The following is a 23,224-nucleotide window of genomic DNA, read 5'->3' as shown; positions in this document are numbered from 1 at the left end:
ATCTTGGCTTGGAATGATAATCCATGGGGTGCACCGGAGGTGCACCCAATGGGTGTAGCCCCCGACCTTCAAATGGATTTTTGAGGATAATCCATTTGAAGGTCTTCCTTTTGTGTCTCTTTACTGAGAATGATCCTTTCTGTTTGTAAAAATTGACATGAAGCTATCCGCATTATGCTTTGGAGGTCAGCATTATGTCATCAATATTATGCTTCAGAGGTCAGCATGTATTTTGTCTTTAGCAGCCGAGTTCGCAATCCCTCCATATCTTGCTAGGTAGTGCAATTTATTTGCTCTGCGACTGATTGGACGTTTGATGGACGTTCTCTGTCTAGTCTTCACGTCGCTTCTGTCGGCCATATTTTGTACTTCACTGGCTATATTTGGCTTTCCTCTGATCATTACTGGTATCTCATTTTTGTCTTGAGGTATTCACTGCGTGCCCTGCACAGATGTGACCTTTTTGAAAAATATACCGATATTTCCTGGACGTCCCCCCCAATGGGTGTGGGCAAGGGACAGCTTGGTACGCTGAGTGTTTTAGCCGGCTGCTTCTGAGTAGTAATGTGATGTGACGGCGGGTGTAATCATATCCTCCGCGCTGTTGACTGGAGTCCCAATGGGTGTTGTGTTGCGTGAAACGGCGTCAGCCGCCTGACGCGTCTTCAGACGGGTTAGAGTGCTTATTGAATGCTTTTTGCGACTGTTCGGTGACCGCGGTTGGAGGTGAGCGGTTGCCTTCTCCTTCTATAAATAACACCATTGTCTCTCTGGCTTTTTCACATCTCTCGCTGTTCTCTGTCGCTTCTCTTTCTTCTCTCCCTTTTGCTTCCACCATGGGCAAGAACAATAAGCGCAAGCGTGAGCCAACTCCTCCATCGGAGGAGTTTGGTGACTCGGAGTACTCAGAGGAGGAGTTCTCCTCTGAGTCTGAGGGGTCTCCGGCTCCCATCCCCCTGCGTGAGTCGTCTGACGACTCAGACGACTCCCAGGGGCTCGCGGCGGAGGTCTGGACGTACATCCGGGCCGTCGAGCGCTCCGGGCTCGAGGGCTCGAATGAGTCAGAGTACTCCTCGGATGAGGAGGACTCGGACGGCGGCGGCGAGGACGACGACGACGACGGCGGCGGCGGCGGTGGCGACAGTGACGGTGACGGCGGCGGCAAGGGTGGCGGCGGCGGCAGCAAGGACAGTGACGGCGGCGGCAGCAGGGGCAGCAACCGGGGCGGCAGCAGCAGGGGCAGCACCAGGGGCGGCAGCGGCGGCGGCAGCAACAGGGCCAATGGCTAGATGCCACTGGTCTTTTAGATATTAGTATAGTATAGTTAGAATAATGTAGTAGTAGTGTAGAGTAGTATAGCATAGTGTAGTAGTAGCAGTAATGTAATGTAGTAGTAGCAGTAATGTAATGTAGTAGTAGTAGGGAAGTATCAACTCGTAAAGAGTTGATTTGTAAGTATGTTATCTTCCTTCTAATGAAAGAATGATGTTGGCTTCTCCTTGATGATTGTCCTGCTCATTTGTGAAGCTGATTCCTTTGAGACAGTAAGTGAATGACTTGGGCATCAAACTGATGCTTTCAGAAATAGCTGCCGAGTAACTTGTAGTCGGCGTTGGCGCTTTAGAGGTAACTGCGGAGTGACCGAACACAATGTCAGAGTTTTAGAGATAACTGCCGAGCGACTTGAGACGATGTCAGAGGGCGACGTCAGCGTTTTAGAGGTAACACCGAGCGACTGAATAAGATATCAGCGTTTTAGAGGTAACGCCGAGCGACTAGAGGGCGACGTCAGCGTTTTAGAGGCAACGCCGAGCGACTGAATACGATATCAGCGTTTTAGAGGTAACGCCGAGCGACTGGAGGGCGACGTCAGCGTTTTAGAGGCAACGCCGAGCGACTGAACACTATATCAGTGTTTTAGAGGCAACGCCGAGTGATTGGAAAGCGACGTCAGCATTTTAGAGGTAATGCCGAGCGACTGAACACGATATCAGCGTTTTGGAGGCAACGCGGAGTGATAGCAGGCCACGCGAGCCACTTTGAGGATGATAGCCGAGTGATGAGGTGGCGCACCGGTGTTCTGGAAATAACCGCCGGGTGACCACGTGGCACAGCAGTGTTTTGGAAATAACCGCCGGGTGCTGACTGGGCACTTTTTGAAACGGTATCTGGCTCGGGAATATCCCATAAGTGCTGTGCTTTTAGCCGCCTCTGCTTTCCATGCCCTAGTTCTTGCTTTCTGGCTTCCAAATCCCCTCTGCAATTCGCCTTCCACTCTGCTCGCCGATAGAATCGAGATGGCGCCTAAGAGGAAAAACTCGAGTTCGTCTGCTGTGGTGATTCCTCCAATCGACCCCAACAGCCAGTTGCCTTTCGCAGGTAACCACATGACCCCAACAGCCTGAACGATGTCTATCAGGGTTCTTCCTCCGCGGGAACTCTGTTCTTGGCGGATTTGCCATGGGTTTACTGTTCCAACTGAGGATACCCATGAGTCCATTGTCTATGCCCCTTTCCTTCTCCGCGGCCTTGGCCTTCCCATTTCTCCCTTTTTTCGCGGCCTCCTTGATTTCTACCATCTTAACTTGACCCATTTGAACCCCAATTCTATCCTGCAAATCTCCATTTTTGTTCATTTATGCGAGGCCTTTCTTGGCGTGCTGCCGCATTTCGGTTTGTGGAAATACTTGTATCATTGTCACCCTGGGATGGCCGGGGGACAACATCAGTTGGTTGGGGGTGCCAGCTTAGAGATGCGCCACGGGAGGAAGACTGAATATCTCGAGACCCCTCTCAAGGACAGTATCAAGGGATGGTGCTTGGAGTGGTTCGTAGTTGAGAATTATGGGAATTCCCTCCCCTCCCGGTCGGGAAGACAGCCGGACGTTCGCACCCCAAGCTGGACTGAGTCTCCCACAGATCAGGAGGTAGCTGAGGCAGGTGTGTTGCTAGCTTAAGTTGGACTGCTGAAAGAGAGGGGTCTGACAGCTGAAGCCGTGGTTACTGATTTTGTTTTCAAGAATATTCATCCATTGAAAGACAGGGCATACCCAGCTTATCTGTATCGAGGGCTAGCCGACTCAACTCGGGTTACCAACAGAAGAATTTCCTCTACAGACTTGGTAAGCCGACTTGAGATGATCCTTAGGGGCAAAGTGTCAAATGCTGGTGCTCCAGTGGCATACTCGGCCTGGAACCTGCCTCCTCCCAAAGCCTTCACCCTTTTGTGTCGAACCCACCTGTCAATGATGGCAGTTTGGGCCTTAGAGTGCGACCCTCTGCTGAAGAAGTTAGTGCCTTGGTTGCCTCACTTGGGGAGATTCCTGATGATGAACGGCAGGTCCATTTTGAGGTGCCCTTGAACCCTAGTGATGCAGAGATAAGCGCTATGCTTGATTTGCTGGCTGAGGATTCTTCCGACGCTGCTCCTGCTGGGGTGTTGGTAGTGGCGCCCCTCACAGAGGCTGATACAACTTTGGATACTCAGAAGCCTGTCAGTACTCGCCCGAGGCGCCCTTGCCGAGCCAATCAACCTGATCCTTCTGCTGATGAGCAGAAAAAGAAAAAGAGACGCCTTCAGCGAGTATCCAGTTTGGATCGGGATGTCGGTACCTCGGTTCCTACCGTTGAAGGAATGCCAGTGACTAACTTTGCTGATGCTGATCCCAATGGGTGTACCCAACCCGCTACTGATCCCGATGTGGGTGCTCCATCTGTTGCTGATCCCAATGGGGGTGCTGCTTGTGTTGCCAACGTGGATGACGAGGAGGAAGAAAATGAAATTCCTTTGACTCGGAAAAACAGTCGGCAGTTCATCGCCAGCGGTGAAAGTAGTGGAGTTCCATCTCCTGCTTTGTCTGCCCTCATTGGTCTACAAGAACTGTCCCTGGCCAACTTTGATCAGACTCTTGAGGATATGGTCCTAGAGGACTTGTTATCAGAGCCAGTGGATGATGGTGTAATGGAGGTTTGCGCTGACGTGCCTGATGCTGGGTTGAGGTCATCCTGTGCCTCGTCGACCTTAGAGCGCGATCTCGAGGGTCGGGAGACTGACTTGGATCGTCCTGGTCCTATGGAAGTAGCTGAGGGCCCGTCAACCTTAGAGGTGGCTACTGCAGAGAACTTGGACCCCAAGGATGGTGCTGACACATGCCCAGCCCCCGAGGATGTCGCCGGGGATGACTTGGCTCGGGTGGGGAGTGTAAGCCACTGCCCAGCCCCCGAGGGTGCTGCCGGGGATGATCCAACTCAAGTGGGCAGTGCAAACTATGACCCAGCCCCCGAGGGTGCCCGAGCGGGGTCTCCCTCCTGTACTTCCATGGACGTTCATGCGGGATCTCCTCCACACTCTGGCTGTATGGTGGTAGCCCAAACCTTGGACCATGGAGTCGCTTTAGAGGGCAGCGTCCCCGCTGACCGAGTGTTGAGCTCTGTTGATGGTACCGAGCTGGTTTCTGCTGGTTTGTTGCAAGCTGCTTCGGGCGGTGGCCTTACACCTGGTTATCAATTGATCTCTCCTGATTTGGGGATCCCTTCGTTCTTTTCCAACCTTCAGGTACGGTGATGCATTTTAGCTTGATTTTCACATTGCATGAACTGCTGTCATTACACTCATCTGTTCTCCTCATCAGGCTTTGGTGGATGGGATGGCTAGCCAGCTGAGGCTACAGGGTGCTTCTGTCCCAGAAGTAGCTTCGTCTCTTGCATGTTGGAATCCAGTGTCACTTCAACGTCGCGTCTCTGAATTGGAGGCAACCAACGCTGGTTAGTGCTTTTTTGCTTCTCTTTGCCTTCACTGTGGACTGCTTTATATTCTTACCCCTTTTTGTTTGATTATCTCCTTCCAGGAATAACTCGGCAGATTTCAACTCTTGAGGAAAAGCATTCCCGAGATCAGGCTGAATTGGTCCAGCGGTGTACCGATTTTGAGGAAAAGTACTCTCAGAGCCAAACTGAACTGGGTCAGGTCTCCGCTGCCTTGGATGACCCCAATGCGCTGAGTTCTTCTCTTCATGCTCAGCTCAATTCTGAGAAGGTGATTTACAAAACTGTGCTTTGCCTTGTTGTGTTCCTATTACTTGCTCGGTTTTTGAGGGGGTTGACTTTTGCTTGCAGGAAGAAAAACGTATCCTTGCTGCTTCTCGTGAAAGTCTTGACAGATTGTATCATGATTCTAGTAACTCGCTGACCATCTTGGAGAGGAGTCACCGCTTTACTATGGAAGAATTGGACAATCAACGCTGTAAGCTGCAGGAATCCGCGGATGAAGTGACCCGTCTCAGGCAGCTGATATCAGCGAAGGACGCTACCATCAAAGAACTCCGAGCTTCCAAGAAATCCATTGTCCAGGAGTTAGAAACTGCTCGACTGGCTGCCAAGGTTGCCGAAGAAACTTCTGTTACTCTCAGAGCCCAGCGCGACAGAGCCATGGACAAGGCTATTCGGGCGGGGCGAATCTTGATGAGGAGACCCGGCGTGGTTGTTCCTGAAGATATAAGGGCTGATGTGAACGCTGCCCCTGATTCCTCGAGTCGTCCTTCCTCGTCGATCGCTCCTGAGAAAAATATCACCAAGTAGAGAAACGTTTTGCGTGCTCTGAGCGCGCGGTTAGCATGGTCAGACATTTAGAGGACGTCATTTTAGTACTTAAACGACATTGTTATTCCCGTATTGTCTCAGAATTCATCAGTCCGTGAATTTGCAGTAGTAAAACAAAGCGCGATGGTTATGAAATTCGTTTGCGGGATATAGAAGTCATCCTTATATGAGTAATTGTAATCTCGTCGGATCGCTTTAAGTCGCTGCTGACTTAAGTCGCTTGCTTTTGTTAATAGGACGTAGTGGTCACCCTGAATTGTGTAGTCGTGAGCATGTTGCATCGGCTTAAGTCGCCACTGACTTTAGCCGATTGCTCCGTTAGTAGGGCATAGTGGTCACCCCGAGTTAAGTAAGCGTGAGCATGTCGCACCGCCTTAAGTCGTTGCCGACTTAAGCCGATTGCTCCGTTCGTAGGGCATAGAGGTCACCCCGAGTTAAGTAAGCGTGAGCATGTCGCACCGCCTTAAGTCGTTTCCGACTTAAGCCGATTGCTCCGTTAGCAGGGCATAGTGGTCACCCCGAGTTAAGTAAGCGTGAGCATGTCGCACCGCCTTAAGTCGTTTCCGACTTAAGCCGATTGCTCCGTTAGCAGGGCATAGTGGTCACCCCGAGTTAAGTAAGCGTGAGCATGTCGCACCGCCTTAAGTCGTTGCCGAGTTAAGTCGATTGCTCCGTTAGCAGGGCATAGTGGTCACCCCAAGTTAAGTAAGAATGCAAGTCAGTCGTGAACAAATTGAGTATCTTTGAAACATCTTTTTTATTGATGACATATTTCCACTTTACAGAATACATCGTCGTCCTGATAGCTTTTTGAGATACAGCTAGGGATAAAACTTCCTGAGGTGTTCTATGTTCCAGGAGTTCCCGACTTCTGTGCCATCCATCTGAGTGAGGCGATATGATCCGGGCCGAGTGACTTCTGCTACTATGAAGGGTCCTTCCCATAAGGGCGATAACTTGTGCCGTCCCTCCCCCGTTAGAATTCGGCGGAGGTCGAGATCTCCTACTGAGAAGGATCGCTGTCGCACAACCTTGTCGTGATAGCGTCTTAGAGTCTGCTGGTACCGTGCTGATTGGATTACCGCATTCAGTCGTTCTTCTTCAAGTACATCAATGTCCTCCAGCCTGGTGGCCTCGACTTCTGCTATGTTTTTGAAGATCAACCTTGGCGCCCCGAACTTGAGATCAGCGGGCAGCACTGCCTCCGAACCATAGACCATGAAGAAAGGAGTATTTCCATGCAGAGCTCGGCTAGGTTGGGTTCTTAGGCTCCAAACGACATAGGGCAACTCCCTTATCCACTTTCCTGCGAATTTTTCATTCTTATCGAAAACCTTTTTCCTGAGTGCCTCTAGTATCATCCCGTTAGCTCGCTCAACCTGCCCGTTGGCTCTTGGGTGTGCTACAGATGCATACTTGATCTGAATGCTCTTTTGCTCGCAGAAGTCGAAGAACTCTGAACTTGTGAAGTTGGATCCTAAGTCGGTTATGATGCTGTTTGGTATCCCGAATCTGAATATTATGTCTTGTATGAATTCCACGGCCTTAGCAGAGGTTAAAGAAGCAATGGGCTTGAACTCTATCCATTTAGTGAATTTGTCGATTGCTACCAATACATGAGTGTATCCTCCTTGAGCTTTCTTGAAAGGTCCAATCATATCCAGTCCCCAGCATGCGAAAGGCCAAGTTACTGGTATGGTCTGCAATTGCTGTGCCGGCAGATGTTGTTGCTTTGACAAGTATTGGCAAGCTTCGCACCTCTGAACTAACTCTGCTGCATCATTCTTTGTTGTTGGCCAATAGAATCCTGACTTGAAGACCTTCCCGACTAGTGTTCTGGAGGCTGCATGTATTCCACATTGCCCATCATGGACCTCCTCCAGAAGTTGCTTCCCAGCAGATGAGGGAATGCACTTCATGAGGGCGCCCGACGCACCCCTTCTGTACAATGTCTCCCCAATGAGTGTGTAGTGAACCGACTGTCTGGCAATGCGCTCAGCTGAGTTCTTGTCATCTGGTTCTTCTTCATTCTTTATGTACTTGATAATTGGCCTTCTCCAGTCATCAGAGTCTGACTCAGGTTGATCTATAATGTTGCACTCTTCTGCTTGATCCACTGAGATGCTTGGATGTAGTATTTCTTGCACGAAGACTCCAGATGGGACCTGAGTTCGACTGGATCCTAGCTTGGACAATACATCGGCTGCTGTGTTCCGATCTCTTTCTACGTGATGAAATTCCAGGCCCTCAAATTTATCTTCCAGCTTCCGGACGGCGGTGCAGTATTTTCCCATTGAATCACTTGAACAATCCCACTCTTTGTTTATCTGGCTAATGACTACCAGAGAGTCTCCGTATACCATCAGTCTCTTGATGCCCAATGATACGGCGATGTTCAATCCGTGGATCAAAGCTTCATACTCGGCTGCATTATTGGAGGCCGGAAACAGCAACTGGAGGGCATATTTGAGGTGCTCGCCTCTAGGTGCGGTGAAGAGAATCCCTGCTCCTGCTCCCTGCAGCCTCAGCGAGCCGTCAAAATACATTCGCCATACTTCTACAGTCTCTGGATTATCTAGTACTTGCTGTTCAGTCCACTCAGATACGAAATCAACCAGTGCTTGAGTTTTGATGGCAGTGCGAGGTCGAAACTCGATGTCATGAGATCCCAGCTCGCAAGCCCACTTGGCTATTCGGCCAATGGCCTCCTTGTTATGAAGAATATCCCCTATTGGAAAACCAGTGACTACTATGACTTTGTGGTCATCAAAGTAGTGACGTAGCTTGCGGGCAGTTAGAAGTACTGCGTATAATAGCTTCTGAACTTGAGGATACTTTTTCTTTGAGGGGCCTAGAACTTCACTGATGAAGTAAACATGATGTTGTACTGGGTAGGCATGTCCTTCCTCTGCTCGCTCGACTACCAACGCGGTGCTTACCACATGAGTCGTGCAAGAGATATACAGTAGCAGATCTTCAGCTGGTTGAGTTGACGTAGCTCGTCGGGGTGGCTTCAGTACTGGTGGTGTTGTCAAGAATTTCTTCAGTGCATCTAGAGCCCCCTGTGCTTCTGAAGTCCACTGAAACTTATCCACCTTCTTGAGTAGTTTGTAAAATGGCAAACCTTTTTCCCCCAGCCTGGATATAAATCTGCTCAGAGCTGCCATACACCCAGTAAGTCGCTGAACCTTCTTTTGTGATCGAGGTGCTTCCATCTTCATGATAGCTTCAATCTTATCCGGATTAGCCTCAATTCCCCGGTGGCTGACAATAAACCCGAGTAACTTTCCTGCTGGTACCCCGAAAACACACTTTTCGGGATTAAGCTTCCATCTATATCGTCTCAGACTGTTGAAAACCAGCTGTAAGTCTTCGATGAAGTTTTCCGAATTCTCCGTTTTGATTACCACATCATCTACGTAGGCCTCCACACGCTTGCCCCAGTGATCGGCTAAGCACATTTGGATGGCTCTCTGATAAGTCGCTCCAGCGTTTTTGAGGCCGAACGACATGGAGGTATAACAGAAAGCACCAAACAGAGTGATGAACGTCGTTTTTTCCTCGTCTTCCTTCGCCAAACTAATCTGGTGGTATCCGGAATAGCAATCCAAGAAAGATAGCACAGAACATCCAGCGGTGGAGTCCACCACCTGATCTATCCTTGGGAGCCCGAAGGGATCCTTCGGACAGTGTTTGTTGAGATCAGTATAGTCGACGCACATGCGCCAATCCACTTTATTCTTTTTGAGTACAAGAACAGGGTTGGCCAACCACTCGGGGTGTAACACCTCTCTAATAAATCCAGCCGCGACCAAGCGAGCTAACTCGGCGCGAATGGCCTCTCTCTTGTCGGGCGTGAAACGACGTAGCTTTTGCCGAATCGGCCTTGCCTGGGGATAGACCTTCAGTTTGTGCTCGGCCAGTTCTCTTGGGACTCCCGGCATATCCGCAGGTTGCCATGCGAATACATCTCGGTTATCTTGCAGAAACTGGACGAGCGCGCTTTCCTATTTGTCGTCCAGGCTGGAGCTGATGACGGCAGTCTTGCGTTCATCAGCGAACCCCAGGTTGATCCTCTTGGTTTCTTCAGTCGGCCGCATAGAGGTCGCGGCCTGAGCTTCGTTTGTCGGTACCGCGAGGTCCTCCTCAGGCTTAGAGTCCGCCTGTGCTGAAGAGACCGTCGACGGCTTGGTGGTGAGGGCTGCTTGAATGGCCACTCGGAAACACTCTGCGGCGCCTTGGAAGTCGGCGCGCACAGTTATGATTCCTTGCGGTCCTGGCATCTTCAGTATCATGTATGTGTAATGTGGAATGACCATGAATTTGGCCAATCCCGGCCTCCCGATGATGGCGTTGTACCCGCAGTCGAAGTTCGCCACTTCGAACCTCAGGAACTCGGTTCTGTAGTTCTCCAGAGTTCCGAAGGTGACCGGCATGTAGATGTGGCCCAGCGGGTATTCCCCTTTCGTCGGCACGATGCCGAAGAAAGGAGTGTCCGACTCGTGGAGCTCTTTGAGGTGAACTCCCAAGCCTTGGAGTGTCCGGGGGAAGGTGACGTTGATGCTGCTCCCCTCGTCCACTAGCACCTTCTTCACCCGGCTCTCTCGGATCACCGGATCGACGAGGAGCGGGTATTTGCCTGGATGGTCGAAGTTGAGCCATTGATCTTCCCGAGTGAAGGTGATCGGGTGCTCCGACCACCGGTATGGGGCGGGAGGACCGGTGGTCGCCACCAGTATCTGGCGGTCGTTGAGCTTTTGTTGCCTTTTGTTCTCCTGCGACCCGTGTCCACCGAAAATGACGTTGACCTCCCTGTCAACGCGCGGGAAAGCTCCTCCTCCTCCCTCCTCCTGCTGATGGGGTTGTCGTGGTTCATCTGGTCCTCCCCTCGGCGGAGGAGGAGGTAGAGGTTGGAAGGGTCGGCCGTGCCCGACGGAGTGCTTGAAGTCCCGGCAGTTACGAAGAGTGTGGCGCATGTCTTTATGGTACGGGCACTGGGCGTCGAGGATGTCGTCCAGCGTGCGCTCGCCTCCACGAGGTCCTCCTCAGGTGCGAGAGGCAGGTGGTCCGGCGGCGTGTACCTCTTCGCGAGGCCTCTTCTCCCATCGTTTGTCGGGTTGCTGGTTCGCGTCGCGTCGTGGTGCTGCCGGCGCGGGCTTTGCTGCTCCGACGAGGTTCTGGGCCCGCTCGTCAGCGGTGATGTAGAGGTCGGCTTCCCGGAACAGCTCCTCGGAGGTAGTCGGCGCCTTCTGTAGTATGGCTCGGACGAAAGCCGAGTCATTGGATCCTCTGTAGAAGTCCTCGATCACGGCCGCCTCCGTGACCTCAGGGATACGATTTCTCATGGTCTGGAACCTTTTGAGGTACAACCGGAGAGTTTCGTCCCCCGGCGCTTGATGGATTTGAGGTCCCATGGTTGCGCCGGTTTGTCGGAGAGGGACTGGAAATTGGCGGTGAAGCGTCGACTGAAGTCCCCTCAGTTGTCGATGCAGTGTCGGGGTAGATGTCGCAGCCATTGCAGCGCGTCTTGCCCAAGGACAATGGGTAAGTACGCGGTCATCACGTCTTCGGACGCCCCGGCAGCTCGAGCAGTGGTGGTGTAGACGGCTAGCCAACCCCCTGGATCCTGCTTAGGTTCATATTTGTCGACATTGGATACCTTGAAGTTTGGAGGCCATTGGATGGCCCTAAGGCGCGGAGTAAGAGCAGACACTCCGCATGTGTCCTCCTGTCGTCGGGGATGATGTCTGTCCCGAGGAGGGGAGTAATTGTTGTGGTTCCTCGACCGTCCCCGGGTGGTACCGCCTGTTGAGGCCGTTGCCGACTCAGTTCTGGTGGCCTGGCTCCGAGCTGGGATGCCATGATCCCTGTCGTACTCCTCCCGGCGGCGGATTTCGTTCTCATGCCGCCGTTCACGCGAAGCATTGATGGAGCTTCGCGCGTCTCGACGACTGTTGATGGCGTGTCGTAGATCGTTCGGCGGGTGAGCAAGCGGTAGAAGATGGTTGGCCGCCTGGGTGAACAGTCGTCGGTAGCCCTCGGCGTCAGGAGTCCGAGGGAGTCCATCGGCTATTCGAGCTAGTACTCCTCCGACTTCGCTCGGCATGTTCATGGCTCGGGCGAAGTCGGGGTTCAGGTTGCGCCCGAAGAATGGATTCTCCCGGCGTTGCCTTGCGTCTTGCTCGGCTTGTTCCTGAGCCCGTCGGCGATCACGTTGTCGGGAGTTTCTTCGTTCTCTGAAGACACGTTCTTCTGGAGTTTCTCCTATCTCCGAGACCTCGTCTCGCGAGACAGGTTGCTCCGGATCCCGTTCTCCGGCCGCGTGGTGTCGTCGAACGTTCATGCGCCGGTTCCTCCGTCGGCGGGATTCTCGTTGAGGCGGTTCTTCTCCGGGTGCGGTCGGCTCGTCGTCGGAGACGGTGGGTGACTCCGCTCTCCCGATGAAGAGGACGTCGGGATAGAATGGTACTGCTGTCGTGGCGACCTTCTTTCCGTTCTCCTTTGAGGGCGGAGGAACGGAAAGAACAACTTGCTTCCCCTTGGTTTCTTTTTTCCTTGCGATCTGTGTCCATTCTCTTGTCGGGGAAGTAGACAGTGGAGTTCTCCGGGTCTGCGGGCCCTTGGCCCCCGACTTTCCGGAGACGATCTTTTTCCGGAGAGCTGGAGGTTGCGCTTCTCCGACATTTTCGGAGTTTGTTGGAGGAAACTTCTTTTCAGGTGGATCCGCAATGCGGTGTAGAGTTCCCTTTTCGTCTGCTACGGATGAGATTGTTCCGAAGCAGAATACGGATCCGGGACGAAGGGTGATCTTGCTGTAGAAGGTGACGGCCATTGAGCTAGCTTGGATCGTCAACACACCCCCTACCTGGCGCGCCAGCTGTCGGTGTTTTGGGTCCGACCGCACACCCGGGGTTGCCCCTCAAGGTGTTTTTAGGAGTAGGACGGTGTCGACAACTGTAGCAAAATGGTTCGTGCCGATTGCACGAGGGTCAGTGGACAAGGTTTACAGGTTCGGGCCGCTTAGAGATGCGTAACACCCTACGTCCTGGTGAGTATGCTTGGTGGACAAGGTTACAAGAGAGCTCTTCTGAATTGAGAGTGCAGAGAGTTGGTGTGGGTGGCTACGTAATAGGGTCGATCGTTCTGAAGGGGTGCCCCCTAGGCCTTATATACTCGAGCGTAGGGCCATACATGTGGATATGATAACAATGTGTAGCTAAAATATAGTGAACTGCTCGAGTTTATCTCCTTGTAGTTCTGCCGACTTATCCTCGCATGGCTCCGTTGCATGGGGGCTCCAGCGCGGAAAATCGGATCTCTGTTGTGGTTACTCGCTCGACGTTGTGGGTCGTCCGGGTTTGCACCAATCCGGCCTCATGTCGATCTGCTTTGCTGGTTGTCTCTCCCCAGGCCCACGAAAGAATGACCTTACGATTTATTGGGCCCTTGGGCCTTTCGTGAGGTCTTTTACTCTTTTAGTGGACCCGGGGGATATCCATCCCCCACAATTGCCATAAATATGTATACAAAATAGTATAAAAATAGGACCACAGCCCTGCGAAACCGCCGCCTCGCATCTAGGATGCGCCACCACTTCGTGTCTAGGGGAGGCTGTCGTCGTCGCTCACGCCTAGGGAAGTCTGCCATCGTCGCTCCCACCTTGGATGACATTGTAGTCGTACGCGTTCAGGGGTCGACCCTCGTGCGAGTGCATCCGGAGATCCGTCGCATCAGCCACTCCCACCTCATCGTCATGCACGCCTTAGGGGTGTCGTCGTTGCTCACGTGCCCCTGAGATCCGCCGTCGCGCCGCTGCAGCCGCTCCCATCTCACCGTCATGCGCAACTCAAGGGGTCGCTGTCGCGTGCACCTCAGGGAGACGCTGCCGCGCTCGTGTCCCTCGGGATCCGTCGTCGTGGCTCCACCTCACTGTCGTGCACACCTCATGAGGCCGCCGCCGCCGCGTGCGTGCCCTCGGGATTCGATGCCACAGCCGCTCCCACCTCGCCGTCGTGCGCGCCTCAGGGGGCCCATCGCCGCATGCTGGTCTCAGGGATCCACCGCCGCGAGCGTGTCCCTCGACCCACCATCGCGAGCGTGTCCCTCAGATCCGCTATCGTGCACTTGCTCCCAGGATCCGCCGTCGCGCGCGCGTTTCAGGGTTGGGGCGTAACTGTCGGTGTCGCTAAAACTGAACCCTAGCGATCTAGAGCTTCTTTTATAGACGCTTCGGACCTGGTGTGGCTGAACCGGTTGGCAACATCGGGCCAGGGCTTTCGCCGTGCTATTGGAAGCCCAGGGCTCCACACACACACACACACACACATATATATATATATATATACTGTATTTATATATTACACCTGGATGCATTCAATATAGAGAATGCACCCAGGCCGAACCTACGCGCCAGGAGCACCTGGTACGAGCCAACCGCCCCACCTAGGCTGAACTGACGCTTCGTCTTCGTCTCTCCCGCACGCTCCCGATAGAATGCTACAATTTTCGAACCAGACCAGCAGTTGCATCTAGTTATATAGAAGTTGCAATCACACCAGACCGGCAGTTGCAATTACACCAGACCAGCAGTTGCAATCATATTTTTTAACAAAATTTCCCAGAGTTATTCAGTACTTGCAATCACATTAGAGCAACTCAGCAGTTGCATCCACACCACACCAGTATTTACAATTACAACACACCAGCAGTTGCAATCATTTTGTTTACATTTTTTTAACAGATATTTGGGTAGAATTATACAGCAGTTGCAATCACACCTAATGCGGGGTTGCAATCACACCACACCAGCAGTTGCAATTACAACTCTTTGTCCTGACACTAAAACCAGCCAACTTTGCATAATCAAGGTAAAAGAGGTAGGCTTCTTCCCTTGTATCAAATGTTTGCCGCACCCTGGGAACAAACACATCAAGTATGTTTGCATCTTGCAGAACAACACGCAATCATGAGTTTGCAATTAGCGGATACACATAGTTGCAATCAACAAGCAACAAACGTTGCAACTGGAGTAACAACACAGCATGCAATGGTAATCAAGGAGTAAAAACAGAGACTCAAGTTTGCAATTAGAGGATACTCGCGGCGGGGAGCAGGGAGGCGTGCGTACAGGAGAGTCGAGGGCGTGCTCTTATGGGAAGGCGTGCTCGGGTGTTATTGCACCCTGGGTGCATTCAATATAGAGAATGCACCCAGGTGCATTTTAGTGCCACCGTATATCGTATATATATATATATATATATATATATATATATATATATATATATATATATATATATATATATATATATATATATATATATATATAGGTCTAATGCTTATGGCTCATAAGATTTGAGTCTATACTTTTTCATGTGTTGGTACACCATAGGGTCCTAAGTTGATTTAAATTCTACTCCGTTCAAAAGATATAGGTTTTTTTAGATACATAGATTTTTTATATATAAGAACTATATATTAAAAAATGAAAATAACTTGTAATTTATACTACTTTATTAAGAACTTAATGTGCATATATGGTGCTACCACGACTTCACCTTACACGCTGATACTCTGGCTCGCCCCACGCGCCTCGCCTTGGTGCCGTGCCTTGTGGGCCCCATGCCCAGCGTCCTTGCAGGCGCTGGGGTCTCTCGGCGATGATACTCTGGACCCGTCCCACACATCCCCTGACTGGTTTCGCCGCCGGCTACTGCGGCGCGGCCAGGCGCCCGACCCCGTCCGCGCAGCAATCACACCGCGCAAAAAAATAGTGTAGAGGGAGCACTCGAACCCACACCCCTCTGCAGAATTTTAGGGCTAACCATCAGACCACACGTAACTTATTATTTAAAAATAAATAATAATTGTATTTGAATAAATATCTCAATATCTATTTATATGATATATAACAACTGTAATAAAATACGGACAACTGATTGGTTCAAAACATAAAAAAGTAATTAGCTAAAAAATCCTTGGAAACACCATGCATGTGACCAATATATTCACATTATTATTGGGAAACCAACAGGAAAAATTACAAGGATCCCTGGTAATAAGTGGTTACCGCCAGCACCAGTACACCAAGGAATACACGGCGCGCACGCAACTACAAACCTTTTTATTACCACGCTTCTCATTCATGTAAAAAATGAAACGGATGACATACGGGAATCACCGCTAGCTCTGCTTTTTTGGGTGAAACGCTGGCCAGGACTCGATCGAATCAGATGGAAATGCTGTTGGGGATGCCCTTGGCGGTGACGCCGGTGTTATCGCCCTTGTCGGAGGTGTTGGGGAAGAGCAGGGTGTAGGGGAACTGGGCCGCGCTGTAGCGGTTCTTGAAGCGCGGGTCCTTGTTCATGGCCTCCACGCGTTTCTCGATCTCGGTCAGCCGCGCGCCGAACCGCTTGAACGCCTCCTGCGCCTTGGCGTCCGACGTCCACTCCTTGGTGTCGCGCTGGCCGAGGTACACCTCGTCGGAGGAGTGGCTGGACAGGATCTCCAGCAGCGAGATGCCGACGACGGCCTGGAATTGGGCGGTGATGGAGCGCACGAAGAACTTCTCCGGGTTCTTCTCCAGCTCCTTGTACGCGTCGGAGCCCGGCACCGGCATGGGCCGCCGGCTCACGGACGGCCGGTTCGGGTGGTACCCGCAGTACGGGTACTGCCCGAAGTTGACGGCAGCGTGTAGCGCCGACGCGATCCAGATGATGGTGGTGCAGGCCTTCACGAGCTCCGGCACCGTCTGCATCTTGGGCCACCAGTGCTCGTCCTTGAGGTCGGCGTGCCCGACCTCGCGCGCCTCCTTCCACCACGCCTGCAGCTCCACGTCGGCCTGCAGCACGCCGTCGTTGGGGTAGTAGATGGCCAGGTACTCCGTCACCCACTGCTCGATGGCGTGCCACACGGCCAGCCCGTCCGAGGCGTACGGGTAGTCCTCGATCAGCAGCCGCACCTTGTAGGGGCTCGACGGATCTGGAACGGCCATGCCTCTGCATTGCATGAAGCAGAGCAGCAGCACGATTGTTAATTTTTTTTTTAGCTGTTGCTGCTGCTGGACGGACGATAGCCTGCACTGCAGTGATCGAGGCCAGTGTCGTGGATCAGTTTAATATATAATTACCGCTTGATGAGGTCGTCGGGGAGGGCCTGCTCGGTGAAGTTCCAGCTGCCGTAGACTTTGGAGGAGATCTCGATGGCGTACTTGCGCGGGAAGACGGTCATCTCGAAGATGCCGCCGGCGTTGATGAGCTTCTGGCGCGCGAGGGCGTTGATGTTCATGGTGTCGCGGTAGTGCGGCAGCAGCAGCCTGTGCACGGGGTGCGTCACGCTGAGCTGCCGGTTGGTGGCGATCACGAACGGCTCCATCACCGCGTGCGTGTTGAGCCAGTGGCTGATGCCCTGGTGCCAGCAGTAGTCGTTCACGTTCACGTAGGCCTTGGCCAGGCGCCACACCCACGCCTCCGCGCCGGCCGTCGGCGGCGCCGGCGTGTACACCGTGCTCTTCGCGGCCGTGATGCCGTCCCGGAGCTCGGGGAGGCTCATCTCGATGGCCACCGGCGCGAGCGTGCCGTCGCCGCGCAGGAACAGGAGCGTCCTGGTGGCGTAGATGAAGTTGTCGTTCAGGCTGTTGACCTCGATCAGGAACGGCATGTAGTGGTCGTGGTGGTCCAGGATGTAGAGCCGGTTGCTGTCCAGCGCCTGCTGCACGGTGAGGCCCTCCAGGCTCCCCGCGATGTGCGCCTCCGTGATGGTGCTCGTCTGGTCGCCGTACTTGCTCGGATCAAGGGTGCTTTTCGGAGGGAACTCCTGTAACCGGCCGGGACAATAATGTTACTGCTTGTATAAGGTCGACATCCAATTGCTCAAGCAAGACTGTACGTCCACGCTCACCGTGAGACGCCTGATGATCAAGGGGTTCACGCCGGCGAGGGTCTCCCTTGCGAACTCCTCGTCACTCATCCAAGCTTTCTTGTCCTCTGCTTGCGGCGCGGGAGCCCAACAGAGGAGTAAGAGACATTTTAATGACGCCAGAAATTAATGATTCACCAGCCAGCGTGAGATTCAATTTATTAACCTTTGATGATTTTGGGCATGGGGAGCTTGAGGACGTAGTCGCCGCCGGCGGGCATGAGGTCCTTGACCATCTGTAGCGGGAACTGCTTGCGGAACTCCTCGAGGGCGGGGATGTCGGGCAGCTTGATACCGCCCTCGTACAGCTGCAGGATGTCCTTGAAGGAGTTGAACTCGATGCCGAGGAGGTAGCCTTCCAGGATGGGCACCAGGCCGTCGACGAACGCCTTGATGGTGTAGCCGTAGAAGTCGGAGTTCTTGATGTGGCCGAAGCGCTCGTCGCGCGGCACGTAGACGTCGCCGTCGGTCAGCGTCAGCCTGCTCTCGCTGTTGGGGTCTGTCTGCGTCGGCTTCCGGCCCGTGCGGCCGCGGCGCGGGTAGGGGTGGTGCTTGGAGCCGCCGAGGACGGGGCGCGGGTTTTTGGCGTCGGGGTTGCCGAGGTCGTTGTAGACGTCGTAGCGGTAGACGCGGTCGTGCTCCTGGTACGGGCCCTGCTGGTCGTCGCCCCTCAGGTTGCGGAGCTCGTCGTCGCGGTAAGGCTTCAGCGCCGCCGGCATCTGGCTGGGGAGGTACGTCTGCGTGTGCGTACGTCGCATAGAAAGGAGAATGCGTGTGTGTTCATGTCAACCGATCGATGGCTCTGCTCCTTGGTTCGCTAATGGACGGAGACGGACGACGGGGTACTCACGTCGTTGGAGAAGAAGACGCGGTTGTAGCGGTACTTGTACTGCGGGTACACCCATGAGTTGGCGACGAAGACGATGGGGCCGTGGCCGGGGACGTCGTCGATGGTGATGGTCTTGAGGAAGAACTCGGAGGCGTGGTTGTTCTTCACGATGATGGCGCCCGGGACGCCGTGCTTCTCCACCTCCCAGTCGAAGGTGACGCGGAACTGGTCCTCGCCGGCCAGAAGCGGCGGCGGGTGCAGCAGCCACTGCTCCAGGCTCGCCTCCTGACCCACCTTCCCGCGGTTCCCGTTGTCTGCACACGCCGGCGCCGGTCAACGTCAGGGTCAGCGTCAATATCATCATTCAGAGCGGCGTGTAAAATGTACTCCTTGCTACTAGTACCTACTACTGCATACTGTACATATTAGTGTAAATAAAAGTAATTATCCGTTCTTAATTTGTCCAGACTCTAGCTAGATCCGCTCGTTGTCTCGATGGGTCATCGTTTTCGTCGCGATGGTTGTCTCAGGGTCAGCACCCGTAGCCGTAGTTCTACTAGTTTTGTTTTTGTCGGTTTCTCTTACTGGGGTCGACGACGGTGGAGCTGACGAGTTGGCAGGTGACGCCGCGGCCGAGGAACTCGCCGAGGCCGTCCATGAGGGAGCCGGCGATGCTGGTGACGTCGAAGCCGAGCACGGTCTTGCGCATGAGCACCAGGTTGCCCTTGAGGTGCGCATTCTTGTTGCTGCCCGTCAGGTCGCCGATGATCGGGATCTTTCCGATGTTTCCGAACATCTTCGGTTCTTGCTGTGGACTGTGGGTATTTGCTGTGTGAGTGAATGAGTGAGTGAGTGAGTGATGGATGAGCGAGCAGGCCAGCTATTTATAGAGCGGGAGACGAACTGCGGCCTCATGAAGAATAAGATGTCGAGGTTGAGCATGATGATTCGAAATAATAAAACAACGTGATACACGTCTCCGTGTGTGCCAACTACAGTGTATTAGTACTAGTACTGGATGTCGCCGCAATTAAGGCTGGACCTAGTGAAAAACAACGTGCGTCACGTCTCCGTGTGTAAACTATAGAGGACTAGTCGACGTTGGCTCAATTAAGTCTGGATCTACTTACCCTAACAATTCGATTTAATCCGCTCTAATCACCCTCAATCCAATTCAAACCGAACAAGGCCTAACGATTGTTAGGTTATCGATCATACTGTAGACTGTCGTTAGTCTTTATCTGCTGCAATTCATAATCTTTATCGTTAGTTTATAATCACATGAGCGCTACATCAACTTTTTTTATATACTTTTATTTAGAATAAAAACATGATGTTTTATTAAGGAAAAATTCATCAAACGCGTCATTAAGCAACTATAAAAATACACAATTAATAAAAATAACAAAATTTTATATGACTCAAACAAATAAGAAGCAATATAATTTGTAAAATAAAATCTAATTTCTATGGTGCAGATCATCGATATACTTCATTAAATTATTTTATACATTGAAGGACACTTGCAAAGATCATCTGTGTTTTGGGGGAAATAGTTGGTGCTTATCGGGGACCATAATTAGGGGTACCCTCAAGGCTCCTCAATCTCAGCTGGTAACCCCCATCAGCACAAAGCTGCAAAGGCCTGATTGGTGCGATTAAGTCAAGGATCGGTCCATTCGAGGGATGCGATCATGCCTCGCCCGAGCCCAGTCTTAAGCAAGGGCAGCCGACCCCGGAGGATCTACGTCTCGCCCTCCAGCAACGGACACACCTTCGGCTCGCCCGAGGCCCAGTCTTCACCAAGAAGCAACCTTGGCCATATCGCCACGCCAACCGACCAAATCGCAGGGGCATTTAATGCAAAGGTGGACTGACACCTTTATCCTGACGCACGCCCTCCAGTCGACAAAGCCGAAGTGACCGCAGTCACTTCGCTGCTCCACTGACCGGTCTGACAAGAGGACGGCGCCGCCTGCTCCGCTCCGACTGCTGAGCTACTCGACAGAGTGAGGCTGACAGCAGCCAAGTCTGGCCTCAGACGTCATAGGAAACTCCGCTTCGCCCGACCCCAGGGCTCGGACACGGGCTCAGCCCCGGAAGACGACGAACTCCGCTTAGCCCGACCCCAGGGCTCGGACACGGGCTCAGCCCCGGAAGACGACGAATTCCGCTCCGCCCGACCCCATTGCTCGGACACGGGCTCAGCCCCGGAAGACGACGAACTCCGCTTCGCCCGACCCCATGGCTCGGACACGGGCTCAGCCCCGGAAGACGACGAACTCCGCTCTGCCCGACCCAAGGGCTTGGACTCGGGCTCAGCCCCGAAGGACGACGAACTCCGCTTCGCCCGACCCCAGGGCTCGGACTCAGCCCCGGCCTCAGCCGACGGTCTCCGCCTTGTCCGACCCGGGGGCCCGGACTCGACCTCGACCTTGGAAGACAGACTCGACCTCGACCTCGGAGGAGCCTCCACCTCACCCAACCTAGGGCACGGACCGACCACGTCGTCAGGAGGCGCCATCATTACCCTACCCCGAGCTGACTCAGGCTACGGGGAACAAGACCGGTGTCCCATCTGGCTCGCTCCACCATACTGAAAGGGAAATGTGCCCTTGGGCCATTTCTAAGTATTTTGGTGGTTTAGTGTCCAACACGAGTGCCTAAGTGTAAAAAGGTGGACAAAGTACAAATCAAGGATAAAGGTATGTTTCTCAGACTTAGTACATTGTTTTATGGACTAATGTATTGTGTTTAAGTGCTGGAAACAGAAAAAATCGAGTTGGAGAAGAGATGGCTCGAGCAGCCAAAGACTGCTCAATCTGGGTGCACCGGACTGTCCGGTGGTGCACCGGACAGTGTCCGGTGCGCCAGGCTGGCTCGAGCAAAGTGGCTGCTCTCGGGACTTCGACGGCGGTGTACGGCTATAATTCACCGGACTGTCCGGTGGTGCACCGGACTGTCCGGTGGTGCACCGGACTGTCCGGTGGGCCGTTCACAGGCGAACTCATCGCTCTCGGGAATTCATCGTCGACGTACGGCTATAATTCACCGGACTGTCCGGTGTGCACCGGACTGTCCGGTGAGCCAACGGTCGGCAGGGCCAACGGTCGGCCGCGCGATCTGCGCGGGACACGTGGCCGAGCCAACGGCTAGAAGGGGGCACCGGACTGTCTGGTGTGCACCGGACATGTCCGGTGCGCCAACGGCTCTCAGGCTGCCAACGGTCGACTGCGCCATTTGTGGAAGGAAATCGGGCACCGGACAGTCCGGTGCGCCAGTCGACAGAAGGCAAGATCAGCCTTCCTAGATTGCTCTCAACGGCTCCTAGCTGCCTTGGGGCTATAAAAGGGACCCCTAGGCGCATGGAGGAGTACACCAAGTATACTTACAACATTCCTAAGCACCAAGTCATCGATTCCGCGCATTTGTTTCTTTGTGATAGCATATAGAGCTCTTGTGGAGTTGTGAACTCATTGGGTTGTGTTACGAGCTCTTGTTGCGACTTGTGTGCGTGTTGTTGCTCTGATTTGTGAGTCTTGTGTGAGTTGCTCATCCCTCCCTTACTCCGTGATTCTTTGTGAACATCAAAAGTGTAAGGGCGAGAGGCTCCAAGTTGTGGAGATTCCTCGCGAACGGGATAAGAAAAGAAAAGCAAAACATCGTGGTATTCAAGTTGATCATTGGATCACTTGAGAGGAGTTGAGTGCAACTCTCGTCCGTTGGGACGCCACAACGTGGAGTAGGCAAGCATTGGTCTTGGCCGAACCATGGGATAAACCACTGTGTCATCTCTGTGATTGTTCTCTTGTGGTTATTGTGTTTTGCTAAGACATCTCTTTAGCCACTTGGCAATTATTGTGCTAACGATTAACTGTGTTTTGTGGCTTAAGTTTTCAAGTTTCACAGGATCACCTATTCACCCCCCCCTCTAGGTGCTCTCAATTGGTATCAGAGCCGTTCTCTTCACAAAGGGACTAACCGCCCGAAGAGATGGATCCTAAAGGGAAGGGAATCGTGATCAACGACAAGGAGAAGGAGTCCTTCGTCAACGAGCCAAGGGATGACAAGTCCAACGACTCGGGCTCGGGCCACAGACGCAAAGATGGGAAGAAGAAGAAGACAAGACGCATCAAGGAGATCGTCTACTACGACAGCGATGAGTCTACTTCCTCCCAAAAGGACGACGACCACAACGAATACGAGAGAAAGAAACCAGTCAATTCGAACTTTTCTTTTGATTACTCTCGTATTCCTTAAAGTACTAATGCTCATTTATTATCTATTCCACTTGGTAAACCTCCTCATTTTGATGGAGAGGACTACGGATTTTGGAGTCACAAAATGCGTAGTCACTTGTTCTCTCTCCATCCTAGCATATGGGAGATTGTAGAAAGTGGAATGCACTTTGATAGTACGGATAGTCCCATGTTTATTAATGAACAGATTCATAAAAATGCACAAGCTACTACTGTGTTGCTAGCCTCTTTGTGCAGGGACGAGTACCATAAGGTGAGCGGCTTGGACAATGCCAAGCAGATCTGGGACACCCTCAAGATCTCTCATGAGGGGAATGATGTCACCTTGCTCACCAAGATGGAGTTGGTGGAGGGCGAGCTTGGACGGTTCGCAATGATAAGGGGCGAGGAGCCAACTCAAACATACAACCGGCTCAAGACCCTTATCAACAAAATAAGGAGCTACGGAAGCACGCGATGGACGGATACGACGTCGTCCGCCTAATGCTAAGGTCCTTTACCGTTCTTGATCCTCATTTGGTGAACAATATTCGTAAAAATCCTAGGTACACCAAGATGTCGCCCGAAGAAGTTCTGGGGAAGTTCGTAAGCGGGCGAATGATGATCAAGGAGGCAAGATATGTGG

General features: G+C 52.8%; 1 protein-coding gene across 1 annotated transcript; it reads right to left on the bottom strand.

The window, feature by feature from the left end:
• Window positions 1–15,533: 15,533 nt before the first annotated feature.
• Window positions 15,534–19,201, bottom strand: lox2 (linoleate 9S-lipoxygenase2). The gene is made up of 6 exons (NM_001112503.2): window positions 18,926–19,201; window positions 18,362–18,654; window positions 17,678–18,248; window positions 17,494–17,579; window positions 16,724–17,409; window positions 15,534–16,592 (listed from the first exon to the last, which is right to left on the bottom strand). The coding sequence occupies exons 1-6, from the start codon at window positions 19,134–19,136 to the stop codon at window positions 15,824–15,826; spliced, it is 2,616 nt and encodes an 871-aa protein (NP_001105973.2). The 5' UTR covers window positions 19,137–19,201; the 3' UTR covers window positions 15,534–15,823.
• Between the last annotated feature and the right edge of the window lie 4,023 nt (window positions 19,202–23,224).

Source organism: Zea mays, chromosome 3 (genome assembly GCF_902167145.1).
Source record: "Zea mays cultivar B73 chromosome 3, Zm-B73-REFERENCE-NAM-5.0, whole genome shotgun sequence".
Taxonomy (NCBI): Eukaryota; Viridiplantae; Streptophyta; class Magnoliopsida; order Poales; family Poaceae; genus Zea; species Zea mays.
The sequence above is the reverse complement of the archived record's forward strand: the minus strand, read 5'-3'. Positions and strand labels throughout refer to the sequence as shown.